Source organism: Suncus etruscus, chromosome 5, assembly GCF_024139225.1.
Source record: "Suncus etruscus isolate mSunEtr1 chromosome 5, mSunEtr1.pri.cur, whole genome shotgun sequence".
Lineage (NCBI taxonomy): Eukaryota > Metazoa > Chordata > Mammalia > Eulipotyphla > Soricidae > Suncus > Suncus etruscus.
In genome coordinates, this window is record NC_064852.1 from 109899611 (window position 1) to 109923615 (window position 24005).

Here is a 24005-nt window from a genome sequence, read left to right on the forward strand (position 1 = left end):
CATTATGTAGCATGAAATAATTAAGGATGGGGCTGGATGGCGGTGGATGGCGATGGATTTCTTTCTGCCACCCCAGGCCACATGGCTTTGCAACTCCATCCAGCCGGCGAGTCCCAGGCCCAGGTGAAGCGCGAAATCACTCACTCACAGGCAGGCTTCAGGAAGCATTAACTTTATTCATGCCCTATCCACCACATGTGTGTGGCCTACTCATAACCTTTCAAGCATTCAGCCATTCTTGGCTAGCCCTGCGTCTTAACTCACTTCAGCCATCTTCAGGGCCAAAGGAAACGGCCAAAAGGGCCGAATTCCCTCGGTCCCAGCCTTATCTACTTTTTCCAAGACCCCTCCCAGGAATGGGAGGTCTTGCAGGTAAGGTCACACCTATTATCCGGTTCCCAAGACCCCTCCCAGAAATGGGTGGGTCTCAGGTATCTACTTTTTCCAAGACCCCTCCCAGGAATGGGAGGTCTTGCAGGTAAGGTCACACCTATTATCCGGTTCCCAAGACCCCTCCCAGAAATGGGTGGGTCTCAGGTACACCACACAGCAGTAGGGCATTTGCCTTGCATGCAGAAGGTCGGTGGTTCAAATCCCAGCATCCCATATGGTCCCCCGAGCCTGCCAGGGGCAATTTCTGAGCATAGAGCCAGGAGTAACCCCTGAGCACTGCCGAGTGTGACCCAAAAACCAAAACAACAAAAAATAAAACTAAAAAAAAAAAAAAAAAAAAAAAAAAAAAAAAAAGGGGCCGGGCGGTGGTGCTAAAGGTAAGGTGCCTGCCTTGCCTGCGCTAACCTTGGACGGACCGCGGTTCGATCCCCCGGTGTCCCATATGGTCCCCCAAGCCAGGAGCAACTTCTGAGCACATAGCCAGGAGTAACCCCTGAGCGTTACTGGGTGTGGCCCAAAAACCAAAAAAAAAAAATAAAAAAAAAATAAAAAAATAAAACTAAGATTATTTGTTTTCCTTAATCCATTTCAGCATAACACTAGAAAGCCTTGCCAAAACAACAAGAAAAATAAAGGCATCTAAGTTGGGAAAAAAGTCAAAGATTATGTGGAATGATTTTATATTTAGAAAGCCTGAGGATTACATAATAATATGTATAGCCCATAAATATATTTAAAAAAGCAAATTAAGAGAATTGGATGAATGCAAAACCAATACACTAAGACTTTTGTTTGTTTGGTTTTATTTTTTTATTTTTGGATCACACCTGGTGGTTCTCAGGGGCCACTACTGGCTCTGCATTCAGAAAGTGCTCCTGGCAGGCTTGGGGGATGCCGGGATTTGAACTGCAGTCCGTTCTGAATAGGCTGTGTGCAAGGCAAATGCCCTACAGCTGTGCTATCTTTCCAGCCTCTTTTCTCTCTTTTGAAAGGCCCCAAACACTGCTCAGGGAACCCAGAAGCACCTTTTAGCACTTCTTTATCCATGGTTGGACTTTCAGTTCAATAGGAAACCCTGAAAATGCAGGTCCTGGAGTCCCGGTGATTATCTAGATAGTCCTGGTGAGTCTCCACTGCTCACAGATAAATGCTGAGGGGATCATGTGGTGATGGTTACCAGACCAGGGTTGAGTTTGTCATAGACAGGATTGCATCTTGGACCCTGTACTATCTAGCCCCCATATAATTTTATTTCTTTATAATAAAAATAAACACTAAAAAGTAAATTAAGAGGGCACTTCTTTTTAATAGTGACTTGTAGTTTTCTTTTTTTCTATTTTTTTTTAAGTTTTTGGCCTATACCCTGTAATGCTCAAGGATTACTCCTGGCTCTGCACTCCTTGCTCTACATCAGGGATCATTCTTGGCAGTGCTTAAGGGATGCCAGGGATTGAATCTGGGTTGACTGCGTGTGAAGGGAAGTGCCTATCTGCTGTACTATATAGCTCCAGTCCCCCGTTTTCTATCACCTTCTTGGCTAAGCTAATTCTAGGTACTTATTTTGGTGAGATATATTTGTGAATGGATTTTTAAACTTATTTATCTTTTATTATTTTCATATAGAAATTCCAACCCTATGCATGTTAATTTTTTTTTTTTTGGTGTTTTGGACCACACCCATTTGATGCTCAGGGGTTACTTCTGACTAAGCACTCAGAAATTGCCTCTGGCTTGGGGGGACCATATGGGACGCCAGGTGATTGAACCGCTGTCCTTCCTTGGCTAACGCTGGTAAGGCAGACACCTTACCTCTAGCGCCACCTCTCCAGCCCCATGCATGTTAATTTTAACCTATATTTCACAGACTAATTGCTTCTAATAACCTTCTGTTGAGTCTGTAGGGTTTTCTAGCATAGTATCATGCCATCTTCAAATATTTATAGTTTGACTTGTTTCCAATATAATTACCCTTGGTATCTCTTTATTGATAAATTTCTATGGCAAGAACTTTAAGTACCTGTACTCCTTAAAAAGTAGTGGTGAGAGTGGTAAAATCAGCCTCCTCAACAGCTGGTGCTGGGAAAAATAGATGATCATGTGCAAAAAAAATTAAACTGGATCCATATTGTGCACCTTACACAAGTCATTTCAAAGTGGGTCATAATCTTGAGATCATACTGGGAACTATAATGTACATTAATGAAAATATAAGCAGAAAGTTCCAAGGTCTGGACCTTAAAAGGGTCTCCAATAATAAGTTGCTATTGGAAACAGAATATGTTGGGGACTGACTTGTTTGAGGACATTTTGCTGTTCTCTCTGCCATAGCCCAGCTTTTCACCTAAAAGCAATATGCAGTCTTGCTGTAAATTTTTGAGCTAAGAGAAAAGAATGTGCAGCTGCAGGACATAATTAAGCTCTATGCCCGGAGGAGAGTAAAAACTGCCTGGTACAGTTATCAGAAACTAGGCCCCATTCCTTAAGACCACATTCCGGAGTAATTTAGGCTGTTATCAATAAGTATATGCTACATTGTCTGTTCAAGATCACTGAGACAAGCACATCTTGCACCATTTCCTGATAGTCAAGCAATTAGGAATGCAGCTAGAAGGACACTAAAAGTTTCCATTGAAACAGCACGTTCAGCATAGCTTGAAGGTCATCCAGCCCCCTAGCCCACTGTCCACTTCGCGCCAAAAGTATGATTGACAGCACCTTTGTACTGCCCCCTTCTCCTTCACTATAAAAGAAGGAGTTGTATTTCAATAAACGCCTTTGAGCAGTGAGATATTACCTTAGGCCATTTATTATTAACCTCTCTTAAATTTCTTACAGTGTGGTTGTGCTTCTACTCAGCAAAATAGAAGTGTGGTCGTCTGAGAAGCCTTCCCAGCTAATTCCTGCTGGCCGGGCCCCCCTGGGGGGCTTCTGGACCCTGCATTTTGGCGCCCAACGCTGGGCTCGAAGATCACCGCCACACTCCGAACGACTACAGGTCGGCGAGTCTAGAGCTCCTTCGTAAATCGCGGAAATTACCTCATCAGGGTAAGCGTTGAAACGAGTTAGCCTTAATCAAATATTTAAACTGCAGTTTTTCCAGTCGTTCCGATCGCCGCCCCTGATTGGCTTTTGGGGCTTAACCCATAGGATACGCTACCATGGGTAATTCTTTGAGTACTGAACTTAAATTCATTAAATATATACAGTCTGAGTTGAAAGCCAGACATATAGAGGTTACCAAAAAAGATATTTGTAATTTTTTAATATTTGTTCATGATGTTTGCCAAAAATCTAGTGTTCCTGGGCTCCCTCTCGCTCTAACTCTGTCTCTCAGTTTCCTTCCTCTTCTGACCCTTCATCTTTACTTCTGCCGCTGCACCCTCTGTGCAAAATCCTAAACAGCCCTTCACTTCCCTAGTCTCAGCTCCGTCCCTGTTCCACCAACTCCCCTCACCACCCTCCCCTCCTTAACCAGCAATTGCAACAATACAAAGCCTTTAATTAAAAAAGCCACACAGCTGTTTCAAGCCGTGTGACCCCAGCCCCTTACACGCTCTCCTACTTGAAATCTATTGGGGGCGGCGCTGTCTCCCCCGCTGAAAAGCTGAACTCTTGCAAAGTTAACTTTTTCTCCGCAGTAAAATCTTTCCTTCCAGCAAGCAAGCACAGATTCTAATCTCTGAGCTCATCGCTGGCTTCACCTTAAAGGGACAGCGCCCATTTTCCAAATCCCAGCTTAAACCCGGTTCCACACGTGGCAACAAACTTTTACTACTCCCCCCCCCCCCTCTTGGCCATGCGGCCGCTTCAGCAAAATTCAGCGAGCAGGGCGAAAACCTCCCATCCCTTACTATACAAATGCCTATCTTCCCTCAGGCTTTTATAATTGTCTCTCTGGTGCTACAAATGTTCCTTTTTTCCTGAGTTGGGATGCCTAAGTTGAAATGTTTTTCTAAATATAAAGGCCACAGTTGGTAAAATTAAAAAGTCTTAAATGTGTTACAAAATGTCATAAAAAGTTCTTTAACCTATGCAAAGGTCACATATGTGTGGCAATACTTTGTACCTGTTTTTAAAACTGTAAGTTTCTCTGTACCTAAGTGCAAAACATAAAAAAAAAATTATTTTTAATCTTAAAAGTATATGAAGTTTGTAAAGTGGTTCAGGTCATGGGCATTTTTTAATAGTTTAAGCTCCTTAATCTGCGTTTAACTGTTTCTCATATTTTGTCTTTTTAATTGCTCTTTCCTCTCCATGTTTGCTATTCAAATCTAATAGTCAAATAACATTTTGTAACATTTTTTAACTTTGTTTTTGAGGAATAATTTGTAAATATAACACAGGTGTCTTTCTTACCTCTGCATTGGGAAAAAAAGCAAAACTCCTTTGTTAAAATTACTGCACATGTTTAGAAAGTTAATTTTTTAAAAACTAAAATAATACAAGTGAGCAAAATAAGTTGGTCAGCTTTCCTTAACAATAATGTATAAACATTCCAAAACTCTAAGCTAAGCCTAAGCTCTTTTGAATGCATATAAATATAGCAAAATAGCATTGCCATTTGAAAAACTTAAACCAAATAGTCTAAACCTTAAAGGCAATTAAATAGTTCAAACAGTGGCATAAAAGCCATTTTAAAAACAAAAACAGTGTAATAACTAACTAAATAAATTTGTTCATAAATTAATGTTCATAAAATTAAACCTTAAGTAGCTTTGTCCTTTTTCTTAATTTCAAGCCTAATTTTAAACTCAAAGGTAAGTAAACATAATTTTGCATTTTCCAAGTTTAATCTTAAATTGTCTCTGTTCATGTTGTGGTTAGCCTTTTTTAAAATAATATTGTTAATTAGTATCATAAAAGTAACTAAATTTTATAAGCAAATTAACAAGTATTAAAAATAATTTTGGTCTTAAGCTCTAGGTGTGTAAATGCATCAAATGTCTTTAACTATATTTTATAATGTCTAAACATTTTGTTAATTTGGTATCTAATATTTTTTACAAATTATTCACTTTAAGTCTTCAAAGTAAAAACAGTTGTTTTTTAAAGTCAGTTTTTTATACCTTTAATAATCATAGTTCATGCTCTTGTGTTTAATCATAAAAATTTTAACACTTTATTACAGCTGTTTTACTATTCTACTGTAAAACCAATTTATAACAAACCTGTTCCTTTACAGCAAATGATATCATACTTCAAAGTAAAAACTCCTTCTACAGCGCTCATTTTTTAACTGCTAACATTTTCCTTCATGATTTAAACTTCAAATTAAAATTGTTTTAAAAATGTTTTGTGTTAAAGCTAAACCTTAAAATTTATTTTCAGCAGTTCCACTCCAGCTACGTTAACAATTTTTTACAAACATGCCGGCTAAATATTTAAAAGCGCTTGTCAATTTTTCCAGTGCAAATTTTGAATAAATCCTCTTGTCTGTTCATGTGTGTGTGTTATGCGTGAAAGTGGCCACAATGTTGTGTTTCGTGTTGTTTGTTCTGTCTGTCTATTTGTTATTTTTGCATTTCATATAAATACAATTTTTAAAGCCTTATCCATTTTTAAAATTTCAATTAATTTTTTTACCTGGCTTAGTCTCGTCATCTATAAACTGTGAAATCCTGCCAAAAATCCTGTGCTCAGCTAGCTTTGTTCTATCAGCATGGCAAAAAAGGTAGGGGATGGTAAACCCCAAAAATTTCTCAAATGGCCATCAGGAATAACTTTTTCCTGGAGAATTTCTGGACTTTGCAATCCCCAGTTTTTCTGCTATGTGTAGTTAAGGCCAATAGAATAAGGCCAAATTTGGCTAGAGAAAGAAGCATCTAGCTTTAAAATAATAACTAAGAAGTTTAAAGGAAATCATTTAAGTTCAGTTTAAAGGTTTTTGAACAATTGGCTATTATTAATTATAAAATTTTTCAAAATGCTAAAGTCTGGCAAAAGTCAAAAGGCATTCCTGTGGCATTCAAAAATAATCATTTTACCTCCTGCCAAGTTGTTTTCTTATAGACCTCCTACAGCTTCCTGCAGTCCTATCTTCACCCACTTCAAAACAGCCTGTCACCCCCTGCTAGCCCACCATTCCTGCCGGACCTGTTTCTAACTGACTCTGCCTAAAGAAAATGCTGAATTTGGTACTCTGCCTGGCTGTCCTTGATGCCCACTGCCACCAACCACCCCCTTCGCACCAAGTCTTCATTAATTTGTTTGCTCCACTTCACTCTCCCTTGCAAGACGATGACAACACCTCTGGTTCCTTCTCTTCACCCTTTGCTGCCCATGCTGTCCTCCGGACCCCCCTCCTCTTCTCAGCTCATCCTTGTCATGATCAACGCTTCCGCCCTCCGCCCAGATGCAAACGCCTTTGGTACCTGCTATTCACCCACCTCAAACCTCATCCTACAGCTGGTCAACGTCTCCACCATCACCGACCCTGCCTGCTTTGGCAACCTCCTGCCTGTCTCTAACCCCTTCGCTCTGCGATCCAGCCCCAAGCCTCACTTCAGCATCACCTTGGAACAGATGGTGAAACTTATACTTTGCCTTTTGGTACCCAATATGATTCCACCTATTGAAAATTGTAATCAAATTCTTGTCATTAATTCCTCCTTTCAGTTCATAATTGCCCCCAATTTAACGTTTCTTGCCTGTTTCACTGGTTTATCTCCCCCATTGTTTCACATTTGTTTTTTCAGTCCTAAAACTACTGTGTTTTCATTGTTTTAATGCCTAACTTACCTGTCAAACCTGCTCTCACCCTAGCCTTAATCATAGGCCTGGGTGCTACCGCTGTAAGCACAATAATTTATTCATTGGTTCATACTCTAAAATCTGTCAATGCCTTAAGTATAACTGTTGTTAATAATGTTTACAAACTTAAACTAAGTTTACAACACTTAAAGCACATTGTTAAATCCCTAGCAAAGATAGTGCAGCAAAACCACCATGCTTTAATTTGGTTTCCTTTTTTTTGAAGAAAGGGGGAGTCTGTGTAGCCCTTAAGGAACAATGTTGTATTTTTAAAGACAAAACAGGTTTAGTTAGAGATAGCGTTCAACATATTGGTGATGGTATAAAAGATTTTGAAAAACATTTCAATGAAGAACAAGGTTGGTACCAGGATTGGTTTTTCTCTTCCCCTTGGCTCCACACAATCTTGTCCACTATTTTGGGCCCTCTTATTAGCCTCATGCTGCTCTTTTCTCTTGGCCCATGGATTTTCCGCAAAATTACTGCCTTTATTAAAAACCAGGTAGATGAAAAGGCAAAAACCTCTATTCAGGTTAACTACCAGCGTCTAACCCCGCGTGACTCCTGTGAAAACTTGGCTTTAGTCACCAAGCCGCCTTTCCAGCCACTAAGTTTCCAGGAGATAGAGCGCATAGCTAACAGACGGAGCTCGCTCCGGCACTTGTGCTCTCGGCTGTGGAGACACCTACGACGGGATTAGCAAGGTCCCAGTTAGGGCACGGCCCAAAAAGGCTACAACGCATAATTCGGATCTCTGCGCGCACCCACGGCGCTTGTAGCCACCTTTTAAATGCGGCTTTGGCCGTGTCCGACCTGGTCAAACCTTGTATGCCTAAGACACGGTTCTTCCACCCGCTCACAACTTTCCTTCTTTTATTAGAAGAGAAAGGGGGAGATGTTGGGGACTGACTTGTTTGAGGACATTTTGCTGTTCTCTCTGCCATAGCCCAGCTTTTCACCTAAAAGCAATATGCAGTCTTGCTGTAAATTTTTGAGCTAAGAGAAAAGAATGTGCAGCTGCAGGACATAATTAAGCTCTATGCCCGGAGGAGAGTAAAAACTGCCTGGTACAGTTATCAGAAACTAGGCCCCATTCCTTAAGACCACATTCCGGAGTAATTTAGGCTGTTATCAATAAGTATATGCTACATTGTCTGTTCAAGATCACTGAGACAAGCACATCTTGCACCATTTCCTGATAGTCAAGCAATTAGGAATGCAGCTAGAAGGACACTAAAAGTTTCCATTGAAACAGCACGTTCAGCATAGCTTGAAGGTCATCCAGCCCCCTAGCCCACTGTCCACTTCGCGCCAAAAGTATGATTGACAGCACCTTTGTACTGCCCCCTTCTCCTTCACTATAAAAGAAGGAGTTGTATTTCAATAAACGCCTTTGAGCAGTGAGATATTACCTTAGGCCATTTATTATTAACCTCTCTTAAATTTCTTACAGTGTGGTTGTGCTTCTACTCAGCAAAATAGAAGTGCGGTTGTCTGAGAAGCCTTCCCAGCTAATTCCTGCTGGCCGGGCCCCCCTGGGGGGCTTCTGGACACTGCAAGAATAAAAATAAACAAATGAAACTACATCAAGTTAGTTTCCGCATGGCAAAAAACCAAACAAACAAACAAAAAACTGAACAGGCTAAAACTAAAATATAGCTAACAGAAGAGGAGAAAGTACTTGAATCCAAGACATCAGATAAAGGCTTAATATTCATGATATATAAAGTACTCACAAAGTACACAAAGTAAGATCAACAACAAAAATCCATCCAAAAATTGAGAGAGGGACTTCTCTGAGTGAGACAAATGAATGGGCAACAGACACAAAGTTCTCATTGTCACTTATTATTAGGAAAATCCAAATCATTCTCACACTTGTGACAAGGACACACATCAAAAATAGTGGGGACAATCTGTGTTGGTGGAGTTATGGTAAAAAAGAACTCTCATCCACTCTGGTGTGTGTGGGGGAATGCTTTCTGGTTCAATCTTTGTGGAAAACAGAATAGAGATTTCTCAATGAACTAAGAAGTGCACTGACATACAACCCAGCAATTCCACTTTTGGAGTATTTACCCCGAGGATACAAAAATATTAATTCAAAGGGCATATGTACAGCATTAGTCATTGCAAGAAAGTACAATCACTAAGATATGGGAGATGGATAGTGAAGATATGGTCTACCTATACAATGGAATGCTTCACAGCTGTAAGGAATGTGAGGCTATGCAATTTGCTGCACCATGAATTCAGCGTCAACAACATTGGAAACAGGAGATCGAAACTTCAACAGCCAACCTTAAAAATGTGCCTGTCGAGAGCATAAAAACCGGCTAACCTTTGCAAAAGCTGGCTCCCTGTGTGTGACACCAGGCGGGGAAAATCCGCGAAAGTACACCGGCCCAGTGGGGCTCAGCTGTGAAAGACTGTGAGTGTGACCTGTCTATGTCTGTCTACTGTCCTCTTGCATGAAACTCTTGTGAGTGGGGCAAAAAGAGCCTCCAGAAACCTCGCTCGCCCAGACGCCATTTTCAGGGAGGGACTTCAGAGCATAAAAACCGGCTAACCTTTGCAAAAGCTGGCTCCCTGTGTGTGACACCAGGCGGGGAAAATCCGCGAAAGTACACCGGCCCAGTGGGGCTCAGCTGTGAAAGACTGTGAGTGTGACCTGTCTATGTCTGTCTACTGTCCTCTTGCGTGAAACTCTTGTGAGTGGGGCAAAAAGAGCCTCCAGAAACCTCGCTCGCCCAGACGCCATTTTCAGGGAGGGACTTCAGAGCATAAAAACCGGCTAACCTTTGCAAAAGCTGGCTCCCTGTGTGTGACACCAGGCGGGGAAAATCCGCGAAAGTACACCGGCCCAGTGGGGCTCAGCTGTGAAAGACTGTGAGTGTGACCTGTCTATGTCTGTCTACTGTCCTCTTGCGTGAAACTCTTGCGAGTGGGGCAAAAAGAGGCTCAGAGGAGCACGGCCGCTACGCGGCCGTGCACTCTTTCTAAGGAAAGAACTCCATTGCAACAAGAAGGAAAAATCACACTAAGAACGGCGCTATATCACAGAAGCAAACATTTCTCTCTGGACTGTCTTCTCTGTTGCATGCTCGGGCCTAAGATTTGACCCAGTGTGAGGCTTCATCCACGGAGGACTCCCCTCCCTTAGAGGCAAGTCAGCCCATCCAGAAAGGGAGGAGCCAGAGGAGTGTGCTGCCTACATCATATAGACAATGAATACCACCACAACACGTAGAAAAACCCACAATACAAGTGTGACAATGGGGAAACAACGCAGGCCAGCATCAGACATAGAGAATGAAGATGACAATTCTGAGGACCAGATAATGACTGAACAACTAATCAACCTCTCAGATAAGGACTTTAGACTAGCAATATGGAAGGTGCTCAACAGACTCCAAGAAACCATGGATCGAGTTGAACAGAACACTAATAAGAACCAAGAAAATATGAAGGCAGAAATGACAAAACTCCAAACTGAAATAACATGTCAACTAACAGGACTGAAAAAGTCAGTAAACGAAGTGAATGACAAAATGGATAAGCTCTGGGACAGGGTATCAGAAGCTGAGAATAGACTTGGTGCTGTGGAAGATGAGTTACATAACAATTCCATACAGCAGGAGAGATTGGACAAAAAACTTAAAGCAAATGAGCAGACAATGGAAAAATTAGTCAAAGAATGGGAACAGACGAAAATAGAAGTCTATGATAAGATCAACAGAAACAACTTAAGAATCATTGGAGTCCCAGAGACCCAGGAAGAAAATTTCCAGGAAGAATCAATGGTCAAGAACATCATTAAAGAGAAACTCCCAGAGCTAAAGAATATATGTGATCAAATCCTGCATGCCCGAAGAGTACCAACCAAAAGAGACCCCAGAAAAACCACCCCAAGACACATCCTAGTCACAATGACAAATCCCACAGATAGAGACAGAATTCTGAAAACAGCAAGATCAAAAGGGGAAATCATGTTCAAGCAAGCTTCCCTGAGATTTACAGCAGACCTGTCACCAGAAACGCTCAATGCCAGAAAGCATTGTGACAAGACTGAATGAAATGAATGCTTCACCCAGAATACTATACCCAGCAAAACTCACTTTCCGGTTTGATGGAAGAATACATGGTTTCACAGACAAAAAACAGCTCAGAAACTTCACAGACACAAAACCAGTCTTAAGAGAAAAACTGAAAGACCTAATCTAAGACAAGACTACCCAAAAGACACACCAAATTTTGAAATAAAGATGGCGTTAAATCCCAGGACAATTCTTTCTCTCAACGTCAATGGACTAAATGCACCAGTTAAGAGACACAGAGTGGCTAAATGGATCAAAAAACTCAATCCAACCTTCTGCTGCCTACAAGAAACGCACCTGAATAGTCAGAACAAACATAGACTCAAAATAAAAGGCTGGAGAAAAGTTATCCAAGCAAACAACACCCATAAAAAAGCTGGAGTGGCCATACTAATATCAGATAATGCAAACTTTATACTCAGGAAGGTGGTAAGGGACAAAGACGGACATTTTATATTAATCAAGGGGTACGTAGAGCAGGAAGAATTCACTCTCCTAAACATATATGCACCGAATGAGGGGCCAGCAAAATATTTAATACAACTGTTGACAAATCTGAAAAATAATATCAACAACAACACAATAATTGTGGGGGACCTTAACACGGCTTTGTCAACACTGGACAGGTCAACCAGACTGAAACCCAACAAGAATATACTAGACCTGAGGAGAGAAATGGAAGAAAGAGGCCTAGTGGATATATATAGGACACTCCATCCCCAGAAACCTGGATACACATTCTTCTCCAATGTACATGGGACATTCTCCAGGATAGACTACATGCTGGCACATAAAACATACCTCCATAAGATCAAGAGGATAGAAATTTTGCAGACTACCTTCGCTGACCACAAGGCTCTGAAATTATTTGTGAACTCCAAAGGGACTCAGAAGAAACACTTTAACACCTGGAAGTTAAACAGCCTCATGCTCAATAACCAGTGGGTCCGAGATGAAATCAAGGAGGAAATAAAAAGATTCCTGGAAACAAATGACAATAAAGACACAAACTATCAGAACTTATGGGACACAGCAAAAGCAGTACTGAGAGGAAAATTTATAGCTTTGCAAGCACACATCAGGAAGGAAGAAGGAGCTTACCTGAGTAGCTTAATGACACAGCTAATAGAACTAGAAAATGCTCAACAAAAGGACCCAAGAATAGGAAGACAGAAGGAAATAACAAAGCTGAGAGCAGAAATCAACGAAGTGGAAACTCAAAAAACAATCCGAAAGATCAACGAAAGCAGAAGTTGGTTCTTTGAAAAAATAAACAAGATTGATAGACCACTGGCAAACCTAACAAAGAAAGAGAGAGAGAGGAACTTGATAACTCGTATCAGGAATGAAAAAGGAGAGATCACTACTGATATGACAGAGATTCAAAGGGTAATCAGAAACTACTTTGAAAAACTCTATGCCACTAAAAATGAGAACCTGGAAGAAATGGATAAATTCTTGGACTCTTATAATCTTCCACGGTTGAAGGAAGAGGATGTAGCATATCTAAACACCCCCATCACCATTGATGAAATTAAAACAGTAATCAAATGTCTGCCGAAAAACAAAAGCCCAGGTCCAGATGGATTCACTAATGAATTCTATCAAACTTTCCAAGAGGAACTACTGCCAATCTTGGCAAGACTCTTTCATGAAATTGAACAAACAGAAACACTTCCAAATAGCTTTTATGAAGCCAACATCACCTTGATACCTAAACCAGACAGAGACGCTACCAAAAAAGAAAATTACAGACCAATATCACTGATGAATGCAGATGCAAAGATCCTCAACAAAATCCTGGCAAATAGGATTCAATGCCTCGTTAAGAAGATCATCCACTACGATCAAGTAGGTTTCATCCCAGGAATGCAAGGCTGGTTTAACATCCGTAAATCTATCAACATAATACACAACATCAATAACAAGAAAAATAAAAACCACATGATCATATCAATAGATGCAGAGAAAGCATTTGATAAGGTCCAACACCCATTCTTGATCAAAACTCTCAGCAAGATGGGAATGGAGGGAACCTTTCTCAATATAGTTAAGGCCATCTACCACAAGCCAGTGGCAAATATTATCCTCAATGGAGAAAAACTGAAAGCCTTCCCTCTAAATTCTGGCACAAGACAAGGCTGTCCTCTCTCACCACTCCTATTCAACATAGCACTGGAAGTACTTGCTATAGCGATTAGGCAAGAAAAGGATATCAAGGGAATCCAGATAGGAAAGGAAGAAGTCAAGCTCTCACTGTTTGCAGATGACATGATACTCTACTTAGAAAACCCTAAAGACTCTATCAAAAAGCTTCTAGAAACAATAGACTCATATAGCAAGGTGGCAGGCTACAAAATTAACACACAAAAATCAATGGCCTTTCTATATACCAATAGTAATAAGGATGAAATGGACATTAAGAAAACAACCCCATTCACAATAGTACCACACAAACTCAAATATCTTGGAATCAACTTGACTAAATATGTGAAGGACCTATACAAAGAAAACTATAAAACTCTGCTCCAAGAAATAAGAGAGGACACACGGAAATGGAAACACACCCTGCTCATGGATTGGCAGGATTAACATCATCAAAATGTCAATACTCCCCAAGGCATTATACAGATTTAATGCCATCCCTCTAAAGATACCCATGACATTCTTCAAAGAAGTGGATCAGACACTTTTGAAATTCATTTGGAACAATAAACACCCTCGAATAGCTAAAGCAATCATTGGGAAAAAGAATATGGGAGGAATTACTTTTCCCAACTTTAAACTGTACTACAAAGCAACAGTTATCAAAACAGCATGGTATTGGAATAAGGATAGGTCCTCAGATCAGTGGAATAGGCTTGAATACTCAGAAAATGTTCCCCAGAGATACAACCATCTAATTTTTGATAAAGGAGCAGGAAATCCTAAATGGAGCAGGGAAAGCCTCTTCAACAAGTGGTGTTGGCACAATTGGATAGCCACTTGCAAAAAATTAAACTTAGACCCCCAGCTAACATCATGTACAAAGGTAAAATCCAAATGGATTAAAGACCTCGATATCAGCCCCAAAACCATGAGATATATAGAACAGCACATAGGCAAAACACTACAGGACATTACAGGCATCTTCAAGGAGGAAACTGCACTCTCCAAGCAAGTGAAAGCAGAGATTAACAGATGGGAATATATTAAGCTGAGAAGCTTCTGCACCTCAAAGGAAATAGTGCCCAGGATACAAGAGCCACCCACTGAGTGGGAGAAACTATTCACCCAATACCCATCAGATAAGGGGCTAATCTCCAAAATATACAAGGCACTGACAGAACTTTACAAGAAAAAAACATCTAACCCCATCAAAAAATGGGGAGAAGAAATGAACAGACACTTTGACAAAGAAGAAATACGCATGGCCAAAAGACACATGAAAAAATGTTCCACATCACTAATCATCAGGGAGATGCAAATCAAAACAACGATGAGATACCACCTCACACCCCAGAGAATGGCACACATCACAAAGAATGAGAATAAACAGTGTTGGCGGGGATGTGGAGAGAAAGGAACTCTTATCCACTGCTGGTGGGAATGCTGTCTAGTTCAACCTTTATGGAAAGCGATATGGAGATTCCTCCAAAAACTGGAAATCGAGCTCCCATACGATCCAGCTATACCACTCCTAGGAATATACCCTAGGAACACAAAAATACAATACAAAAACCCCTTCCTTACACCTATATTCATTGCAGCTCTATTTACCATAGCAAGACTCTGGAAACAACCAAGATGCCCTTCAACAGACGAATGGCTAAAGAAACTGTGGTACATATACACAATGGAATATTATGCAGCTGTCAGGAGAGATGAAGTCATGAAATTTTCCTATACATGGATGTACATGGAATCTATTATGCTGAGTGAAATAAGTCAGAGAGAGAGAGAAAAACGCAGAATGGTCTCACTCATCTATGGGTTTTAAGAAAAATGAAAGACACCCTTGTAATAATAATTTTCAGACACAAAAGAGAAAAGAGCTGGAAGTTCCAGCTCACCTCAGGAAGCTCACCACAAAGAGTGATGAGTTTAGTTAGAGAAATAACTACATTTTGAACTGTCCTAATATTGAGAATGTATGAGGGAAATGTAGAGCCTGTTTAGGGTACAGGCGGGGGTTGGGTGGGGAGGAGGGAGATTTGGGACTTGGGTGATGGGAATGTTGCACTGGTGATGGGTGGTGTTCCTTTTATGACTGAAACCCAAACACAATCATGTATGTAATCAAGGTGTTTAAATAAAAAAAAATAAATAAATAAATAAATAAAAAGAAAAAAAATGTGCCTGTCAAGGTGGCAGTCTTGGGGGTTTGGAGGGAAACTGGAATGTTGGTGGTGGGAGGTGACATTGGTGGTGGTAGATTTAATGAAAGGGCTGAAGTGATAATACAATGGAGAGGGCATTTGCCTTGCATGTAGGCAATCTGTGTTTTATCCCCCAAACCCTATATCAGGAGTGGTGAACATGCAGCTCTCGAGCTGCATGAGGCTTCCGGCCATGCTCTTTGCCTCTTATCATTCTTTTGTATACTGTGGCTCTTTGCCAAGTTTGGATTTTGTTCTGCTGCTTCTGAGGAGGGACCTCTGAGGAGAGATCTCCAAGTGCGTAGTCCCTCCCGCCCCCAGGCTGCGTCATCCCGTCTCCCATCCCTCGGAAACAACTGCACGGGCCAGCGAGTGGGTGGACCCATGTGTCACATGTTGGGTCACATCTTGCCATTAGTTCTGAGTGTGGAGGACGCAGCACATGCTCACCATTGCAGAATTTTTACCCAAAATGTCAAAATGCAATATGTGTTTAATATATTATTGTTAAAATTGTATGCTTTTGTGTGAGTGTTTGTTTTGGCAGGTCAATGCGTGGTGTGGCTCTCTGACTCTCACAGTTTAAATTTTTGGCTCTTCTGTGTCGAACACTGCCCTATATGGTTCCTCAATCATTGCCAGGAGAAAGCCCTGAGCACCACTGGGTATGGACCCAGACAAACAGACAGACAAACAGAAAAGACTTAATGAAGAGGGTGAAGTAGCAGTTTATGAAATGAGATGAAATTCTTGAAAATATTTTATATAACAATAAGACAACATCCAAGACATATTAGGTATTCTTATAATTAAATACTGATGATCCTATCAAAAAAGGTTAAACTACTTTCATAGAAATTTTCCATATACTTTCTATGCATTTCCAGTGAACAATAACAGGATGCTTAACATCACTATTAGATAGGTGAATCCAAACCACAGTGAGATGTTACTTCATGTCTATTAAAATGATGAGTATATTTTTCATGAAAAAGAAAAGCATTGATCAGCATGTGAAGAAATGGGAACACAATTACATTGAAAATGAAAATGGGATAGTCACTTTGGAGATAATAAGTTCAAGATCCTATAATGATCCAGTAGTCCTACTTTAGAATCTTTTTTTTTTTTTTGGCCACACCCGTTTGATGCTCAGGGGTTACTCCTGGCTAAGTGCTCAGAAATTGCCCTTGGCTTGGGGGGACCATACGGGACGCCGGGGATCAAACCGTGGTCCTTCCTTGGCTAGTGCTTGCAAGGTAGACACCTTACCTCTAGCGCCACCTCGCCGGCCCCATACTTTGGAATCTTTCTACAAAATAATTGAAAGTAAAATATCCAAGCTATTTACATAGGTGTGAGTAGAGCAATATTTTCACAATACTTGAGAGGTGGAGGCAGCTCAGGAGTTCATCAATGAATTAATGGATAAAAGAATGTGGCATGTTCCGAGAATGGTGTAGAATCCTGCCTTGAAATGAATAGGTAGGCAGTCACACTGGGCATATAAAGAATTACAATTGGTGTAATAGGCCAGACACAAAGAACAAACACTGAGTGATTTATTTAACTCAAGAGTCTGAAGGATTTGTCAAATGCAGAGTCAAAAAGATGAATGAAGGCTCGGAGGCTAGAGAAAAGTGGAAAAGGGGTAGGGACTGCTGTTTAAAGCCATGAAATTTAGTATATCAGATTAAGAAAACAGTCTGGAGGTCTCTTGCCTGTGATAAATTTATTCATAACTTGACTAAATGGAATACTCAAAATTAGTTACAACAAAAACGGGTAATTTTTACATTGATTAAAAATGTAAACATTTAGGGTAAAATAAGAATTAAAATTTAAAAATCATCTTGAATTTTAAGATTATTTTCTCTACATCACCTCATTAACTGAAGTAGGACTATGTCAGGAGTATTTCAACAAATTCTCTTGAATTAATATCAAGATTGATTGAACTAATATTAATATCAAATTACCTTGAACTAATGTCAAATGTCTGATCAGTGGATTGTACTATGTTGATTGTATGTGCCTGCTCTGAAGATGCTGTGTCCAAGCATTGAACAAAATCCATTTCTCCCTGTGTGCTAGAATATTAAGGCAGTATAGAGGCAAATATCTGCAAATTATTCTAAAATATTTTCTTTGGATGTCTTCTGCAGATCATATGAGACTAGCTTTCCTGATTCATTTCACATTGTGAAATAATACTTTCCTTTAAGGACCACTAACGAACCCCAAACTGTCTGTACCATTATGTTCTATAATGATGGAGTTTACATATTTGCATGAGAAAAGAAAATTTTTTATATCAAAAAGTAAATTGTTAGAATATTCAAAGATATCCTTCTGAAAGCTATAAAATTACAAAAATGCAAGACAGGAAATAAAATATGAGAAGAATAAGAAGGAAGGAAGGTAGGAGGAAGGAAAGAAAGAAGAAAGGATGCAAGGAAGGAAGAAAAAAGAAGAAAGAAAGAAAGGATGTAAGGAAGGAAAAAAGAAAGAGAGAGGGGGATAAGTCTGGGCAATAGCACAGCGGATAGGATGTTTTTGATCTTCAGCATCCTGTGTGGTGCCTTGAGCCTGCCAGGAGTAATTTCTGAGTGCAGAACCAGGAGTATCTCATAAGTGCCGCTGGAAATGGCCCAAAAACAAAAAGAAGAGAAAGAATGAGAGATAAAGTAAGAGGAAGGAAGGAAGGAAGGAAGGAAGGAAGGAAGGAAGGAAGGAAGGAAGGAAGAAAGGAAGGAAGGAAGAAGGAAGGAAGGAAGGAAGAAAAAATCAGAGAGGGAAGAAGGAAAGATTAAAACCAGAATGAAGAAGAAACTAGGAAGAGAAAATGAAAGTAAAAGGAATTAGGATGGGGATAGGATAGGAGGAGGAAAAGCTGAGGGAAGAAGATACTGAGGTGGAAGGATGAGAGTAACCATCTAACAAGACCCCAAAATCAAAGACCTGTTATCTATGAAGCAGAAAGTGGTCTTTGGATTTGGGGTTATAGCCAGTGGTGCACAGGGTTTACTCCTTACCCCATGCTTAGGAATTATTCCCGGAGAGCTTATGAGACCATTTAGGATGCTGGGGATTGAAGCTGGATTGGCAGTGCGTTAGGCAAACTCTCTACCCACTGTACTATTGCTTCATCCCCAGAAAATGGTATTTTTATTAGATAAACAAAAACCTATTGATATACAAATAATTCTGGGGATCTCAGAGATGATGGGTGGGGTACAGGACAGAACCCAGATGAGACCACAGGGCATTCTCCAGCTTAACCTGTGAACAGATTAGATGTTGATCTTTGCTTATTGCTTTTCTGAGCTGAGTTGATGAGATAAATGCTGGGAGGAAGCTTGGGCTGTCTCCACTGAGCCCATTATACACATGCAGGTACAAGGAGGATATCTGTCAGCCATTTGTGAGATAACAACCTTCTAGAGTAGACTCTTGAGAAGGGCAGGTAGCGGGCTCTGTCCAGGCAATGGGCTCAGCCTACAGGCCCAACTCTGGGGAGTTAGGGGGTCTCTTTCTAGTGAGCCTCCTCTTACTTCTTCTCTCTGCAAACATGCACCAGAGTCTTCATTCTTATCAGTGACAAATATGCCCACAAAGAGCCTTTTCTATGTTCACAGTGGTCAGAAATAGTTGTCACCTGGCAAGCCAGAAGTGGTGGGTCAGTAAGATTTGAAACACTGGGGACCCCAAATATAGTTGGGCTCCCAGTTAGGGAGGAGGAGGGCACTAGGCTTAGGAGCTTCTGGTGGGAGCAGGTGTGCTCTGCTTGGCATGATGGGCAACTGGTGACCAGAAGAAAGAGGCAGAGGGGCAACTGTTCAGGCTGAGGAGTCTTCTATAATCCCCCTTCATGGGGATATGAAAGATTTGCATGAGTAGAAGGCAGAAGCCATAGCATCACTACTGGCTGGTAAAGATGAGACCAGCCCTGCTTCAGAACTGCTCATCATTCTGCCCACTGTGTACTCCAAATGTTAAGATCAGGTGGTGATTCTATCTCTGCAACAAGAGTTGATCACTCAGAATACATCTGGTTCATTTTAGTGTCTCACACTTGCAATGTCAACATACACAGGGGACTTTGGGAAGAGCTGAAGGATGGATGGAAGTAAGAACACATGGAGGAAGAGAATAAATCACTCCATATCCACAATGTTCATCCTCTGAGCCCCCCATAACCCTCAGCACACCCATCCCTCCTGCCACCTACCTCACTTGATTGGGCGCTTCTGTCCCAGCCGCCGGAGGGCCTCCTTCACATCTTTGTTCCGAAGACTGTAGATGAGGGGATTGAGCATGGGGATGACGAGCGTGTAGAACACCGAGACAACCTTGCCCTGCTCCATGGACTCCACAGCTCCCGGCTGGGCATACATGACAAAGACGGTCCCGTAGAAGAGGGACACTGCTGTCATGTGGGAGCCACATGTGGAGAAGACTTTCTGTCTCCCTGATTTTGAGTGCATCTTCAATATGGTGATGGCGATGTAGCCATAGGAGACAAGGACGACGAGTGTGGTGCCCACGATGATAAGCCCACAGATGCCGAACATCACCAGCTCATTGAGAGCCGTGTTGGCACAGGCGATTTTGAGTAGGGGCGGCACATCACAGAAGAAGTGGTCAATGCGGTGGGAGCTGCAGAATGGGAGGCTGAAGGTGAAGCTGGTCTGCACAATCGAGTTGAGGCAGCCCCCACAGTAGGTGCCCAGCACCAGGCGGGCACAGGCCGAGGGACACATGGTCACAGGGTAGCGCAGGGGGCTGCAGATGGCTATGAAGCGGTCATAGGCCATCACGGCCAGGAGGAAGCCCTCTGTGGTGACCAGCAAGGAGAAGAAGAAGAACTGTGTGGCACAGCCTGCAAAGGTGATCACCTTGGAGGAGAAAAAGTTAGCCAGAGCATTGGGCGCAATGACGGAAGAGTAACAGAGGTCGAGGAAGGAGAGGTTGCGCAGGAAGAAGTACATAGGGGAGTGCAGGCGGGCGTCCAGCGTGATGACCACAATCATAGTCAAGTTCCCCAGGACGGTCACCACATACAGGGCCAGGAACACAGCAAAGAGCAGGGCCTGGGTCTCCGGACCTCCCTCGAATCCCACCAGCACAAAATCCTGCCAAGACTCCTTGGAGAGGTTCCCATGACTGTGAGCTGGCATTGTCCAGGACTAGACACTGTGAGGGGCCTGTAGAGAGGACGGGGGGAAAAGAAAGGAGGTCAGGGCCTGAGCACTGGGCCCTTAGTTGCCTCTGCCCCTACCCACAGGCCACTGGCCATGCACCCAGGATGACTTGGCCAGCCTTGAGAAACTGTTGGCATGTCATTGCAAAGTCAAGCTGGTCTTTTGGGTTTGACACACAGGCATCTTGTCCTGCCTTCAGCTTGTCAGAGCTGTGGTGGGGAGTCCCTAAATCTCCTCCCTCTACCTGGTGGAAGGAGTCCTAGGTTTCTTTCCACCTGCTAGCTGTGCTCAGTACACCTGTGCCCTTTTATTTCTGCTCCCAGTAATCTCTCCTATAGTGCCTTCAACCCCATTCTACCTTGTGAGAGCTCTGGGCCCTTTGGGTCTGGACTCTGCACTCTGGGTCTGTAGCTTTCTTCCTATCATCTCTTGCTCCCTATGCAGTAAGAGTGGGCAGAAGGCAGAGCAGGTCACCTGGGATCCCAGTTAGAGTCTGAAGCTCTCAGGTTCTGAGTGACGAAGATCCTGACCTTGCTGAGGCAAGAAGGGTCCAGTCTGGACTCACCTGCCGTCCAGGTGTGTCTGTCAGCACTGCTGCATGTCAAAGCACCTGCATGGGTCACTTTGCTAGGAAAGATTAGCTCCACTTGGCAAGGCTGGGGCTCAGGCCTCAAATGGCCAATTAAGTGGTATTGTGTGTCCCATCCCAGGAGTACATTGGGACTTCACGTTCTCCTGAGCTGTCCTGCCACCCTTTGTTAGAGCCCTCTTACCTCTGAGTTGTTGGAGAACAAACTCAGAAGTTCCTTAGGTCCCCAGTGGGACAGACGAATAGCAGAAGCTAAGAATAAACTCTGTGCCTGTCACATTCTGTTCTCAGGGGAAGGGAATGAACTTCAGCAACCAAACTATTTCATCAGTGTCCTCCACTAAACTCGTGACCCACAGGGGGAAATGTCTGGGTCCTTTGTGCTGCCCCTGGTCTTTCCTCCATAGGAACTTGATTTTGCTCATAGGGAACATGACCCTCAATACAGTTAGAAGTAGGTGAAGTGAAATGCTTGAAAAAGAAAAAAAAGGCTGCACTTTCAAAGGTACAAAACCAAACATGTTTGAAAATGTCAAGGGAGTAGAAGGTTATTGGAGCCAATAGTGAGGATTCTCCTCCATCACCCTCAATCACAGCCTGGATGCTCCCATCCCCAAGACTAATGGGGAAAGCATGTGCTTATATATGGAGATTCCTCCAAAAACTAGAAATAGAGCTCCAATATGACCCAGCTATACCACTCCTAGAAATATACCCTAGGAACACAAAAATACAATACAAAAATCCCTTTCTTACACCTATATTCATTGCAGCACTATTTACCATAGCAAAACTCTGGAAACAGCCAAGACACCCTTCAACAGATGAATGGCTAATGGAATATTATGCAGCTGTCAGGAGAAATGAAGTCATAAAATTTTCCTATGCACGGATGTACATGGAATCTATTATGCTGAATGAAATAAGTCAGAGAGAGAGAGAGAGAGACGCAGAATGGTCTCACTCATCTATGGATTTTAAGAAAAGTGAAAGACATTCTTGCAATAATAACTTTCAGACACAAAAGAGAAAAGAGCTGGAAGTTACAGCTCACCTCATGAAGCTCACCACAAATAGGGATGAGTTTAGTTAAAGAAATAACTACGTTTTGAACTATCCTAATAAAGAGAATGTACGAGGGAAATAGAAAGCCTGGGTGGGGAGGAGGGAGATTTGGGACATTGGTGATGGGAATGTTGCACTGGTGATGGGTGGTGTTTTTTACATGATGGAAACACAAACACAATCATGTATGTAATAAAGTTGTTTAAATAAAAAAGAAAGTATGTGCTTTAATTAATTTAATTTAATTTAATTTCTTTTTGCAATATATGGTCCTGCTCTACACTTGATTCTTTTTAACTGAATACTTTGCCAGGACAGTCTTTTTCCCCTAACTTTATTTAAACACCATGATTTACAGAGTTGTTCATAATACACTTGTTTGGAACATTCAATATTTCAACACCAATCCCACCACTAGTGTACCCTTTCCATCATCATTGCCCTTAGTTTACCACCTACTGTGCAAACCTGTTTTCTAGGCAGGAGGAAAACATTCTATTTTATATGGCTTGATATAACAAAATGATAAATGAAATTATAAAACAACAACAGCTCAGTAAAAGAAAATTTGTGAAAACTGTTATATCTCAAATGCTTTTGTTAAGATCATTGTTTGAGGAGTTATTGAGCTGTTTGTTGTTGGTTGAGCTTTCCATGTTATTGCTCTCAGTTGAGAGTAATGGGCTTTGATGCTCCTTTCCCATCAAATTTGCTGTTCTACTCTGAGATTGTTAGGAGGGTGAAATTTGGAGGTGTTGTGCAGTTGTACACAGCAAGAGTTATATATAGAACTGGGATAATTCTCTGCTTGGAAATCTCTTGAGATTAGCTGTAAAGCTGCGTGGTTTATATGCCAGAGTTTGTGAGTGTGGTGCAGCTGCTGAGTGGAAACTCAGCCTACTTCACCTCCTAGAAAAAAATATAAGAACCTTGATCTAGGAGTTGGAGAGATAACTCAGACTGGAATACATGCTTTGCATGCAGGAGGCCTGGGCTCAATTCCTGGAATCACATGAAGGGAGTGGCCTTCATGTACAGAGCCAGAAGTAGCCCCTAAGCACTGCCAGGGGTGTCACCCAAACAAATAAAAAAGAAGCTCTGTTCTAGGTTAACTCTGTAGCCCAATATAATATCCCTTCCAAAGGTGAATGCAATTGGGTTCAGGGGCCGAAGAGATAGCACAGTGGTGTTTGCCTTGCAAGCAGCCAATCCAGGACCGAAGGTGGTTGGTTCAAACCCCGGTGTCCCATATGGTCCTCCGTGCCTGCCAGGAGCTATTTCTGAACAGATAGCCAGGAATAACCCCTGAGCATGGCCGGGTGTGGCCCAAAAATAAGAAATATTCAGTCTTTGAAATACTACTCTGAATACATCTGGTCTTGTCTGATCTCAGAAGCTAAGCAGGGTTGGGCCTACTCTCTGGGAGACTACAGGTGCTCTAGGTTTGGGGCTGGAGCAATAGCACAGTGGGGAGGGCCTTTGCCTTGCACTCGTCCAACATGGATTTGATTTCTGGCATACCAATGGTTCCCTGAGCATTGCCAGGAGT

At 41.8% G+C, this 24005-nt stretch overlaps 1 protein-coding gene across 1 annotated transcript; it reads right to left on the reverse strand.

Moving 5' to 3' along the window:
* Positions 1-19830: 19830 nt before the first annotated feature.
* Positions 19831-20778, reverse strand: LOC126008659 (olfactory receptor 12-like). The gene has a single exon (XM_049772899.1). It carries the CDS (start codon positions 20776-20778, stop codon positions 19831-19833), a length of 948 nt encoding a protein of 315 aa, XP_049628856.1.
* Positions 20779-24005: the final 3227 nt, after the last annotated feature.

Coding starts and splice junctions, on each gene's coding strand:
- LOC126008659 (XM_049772899.1), bottom strand. CDS start 20,778: ATGCCAGCTCACAGTCATGGGAACCTCTCCAAGGAGTCTTGGCAGGAT.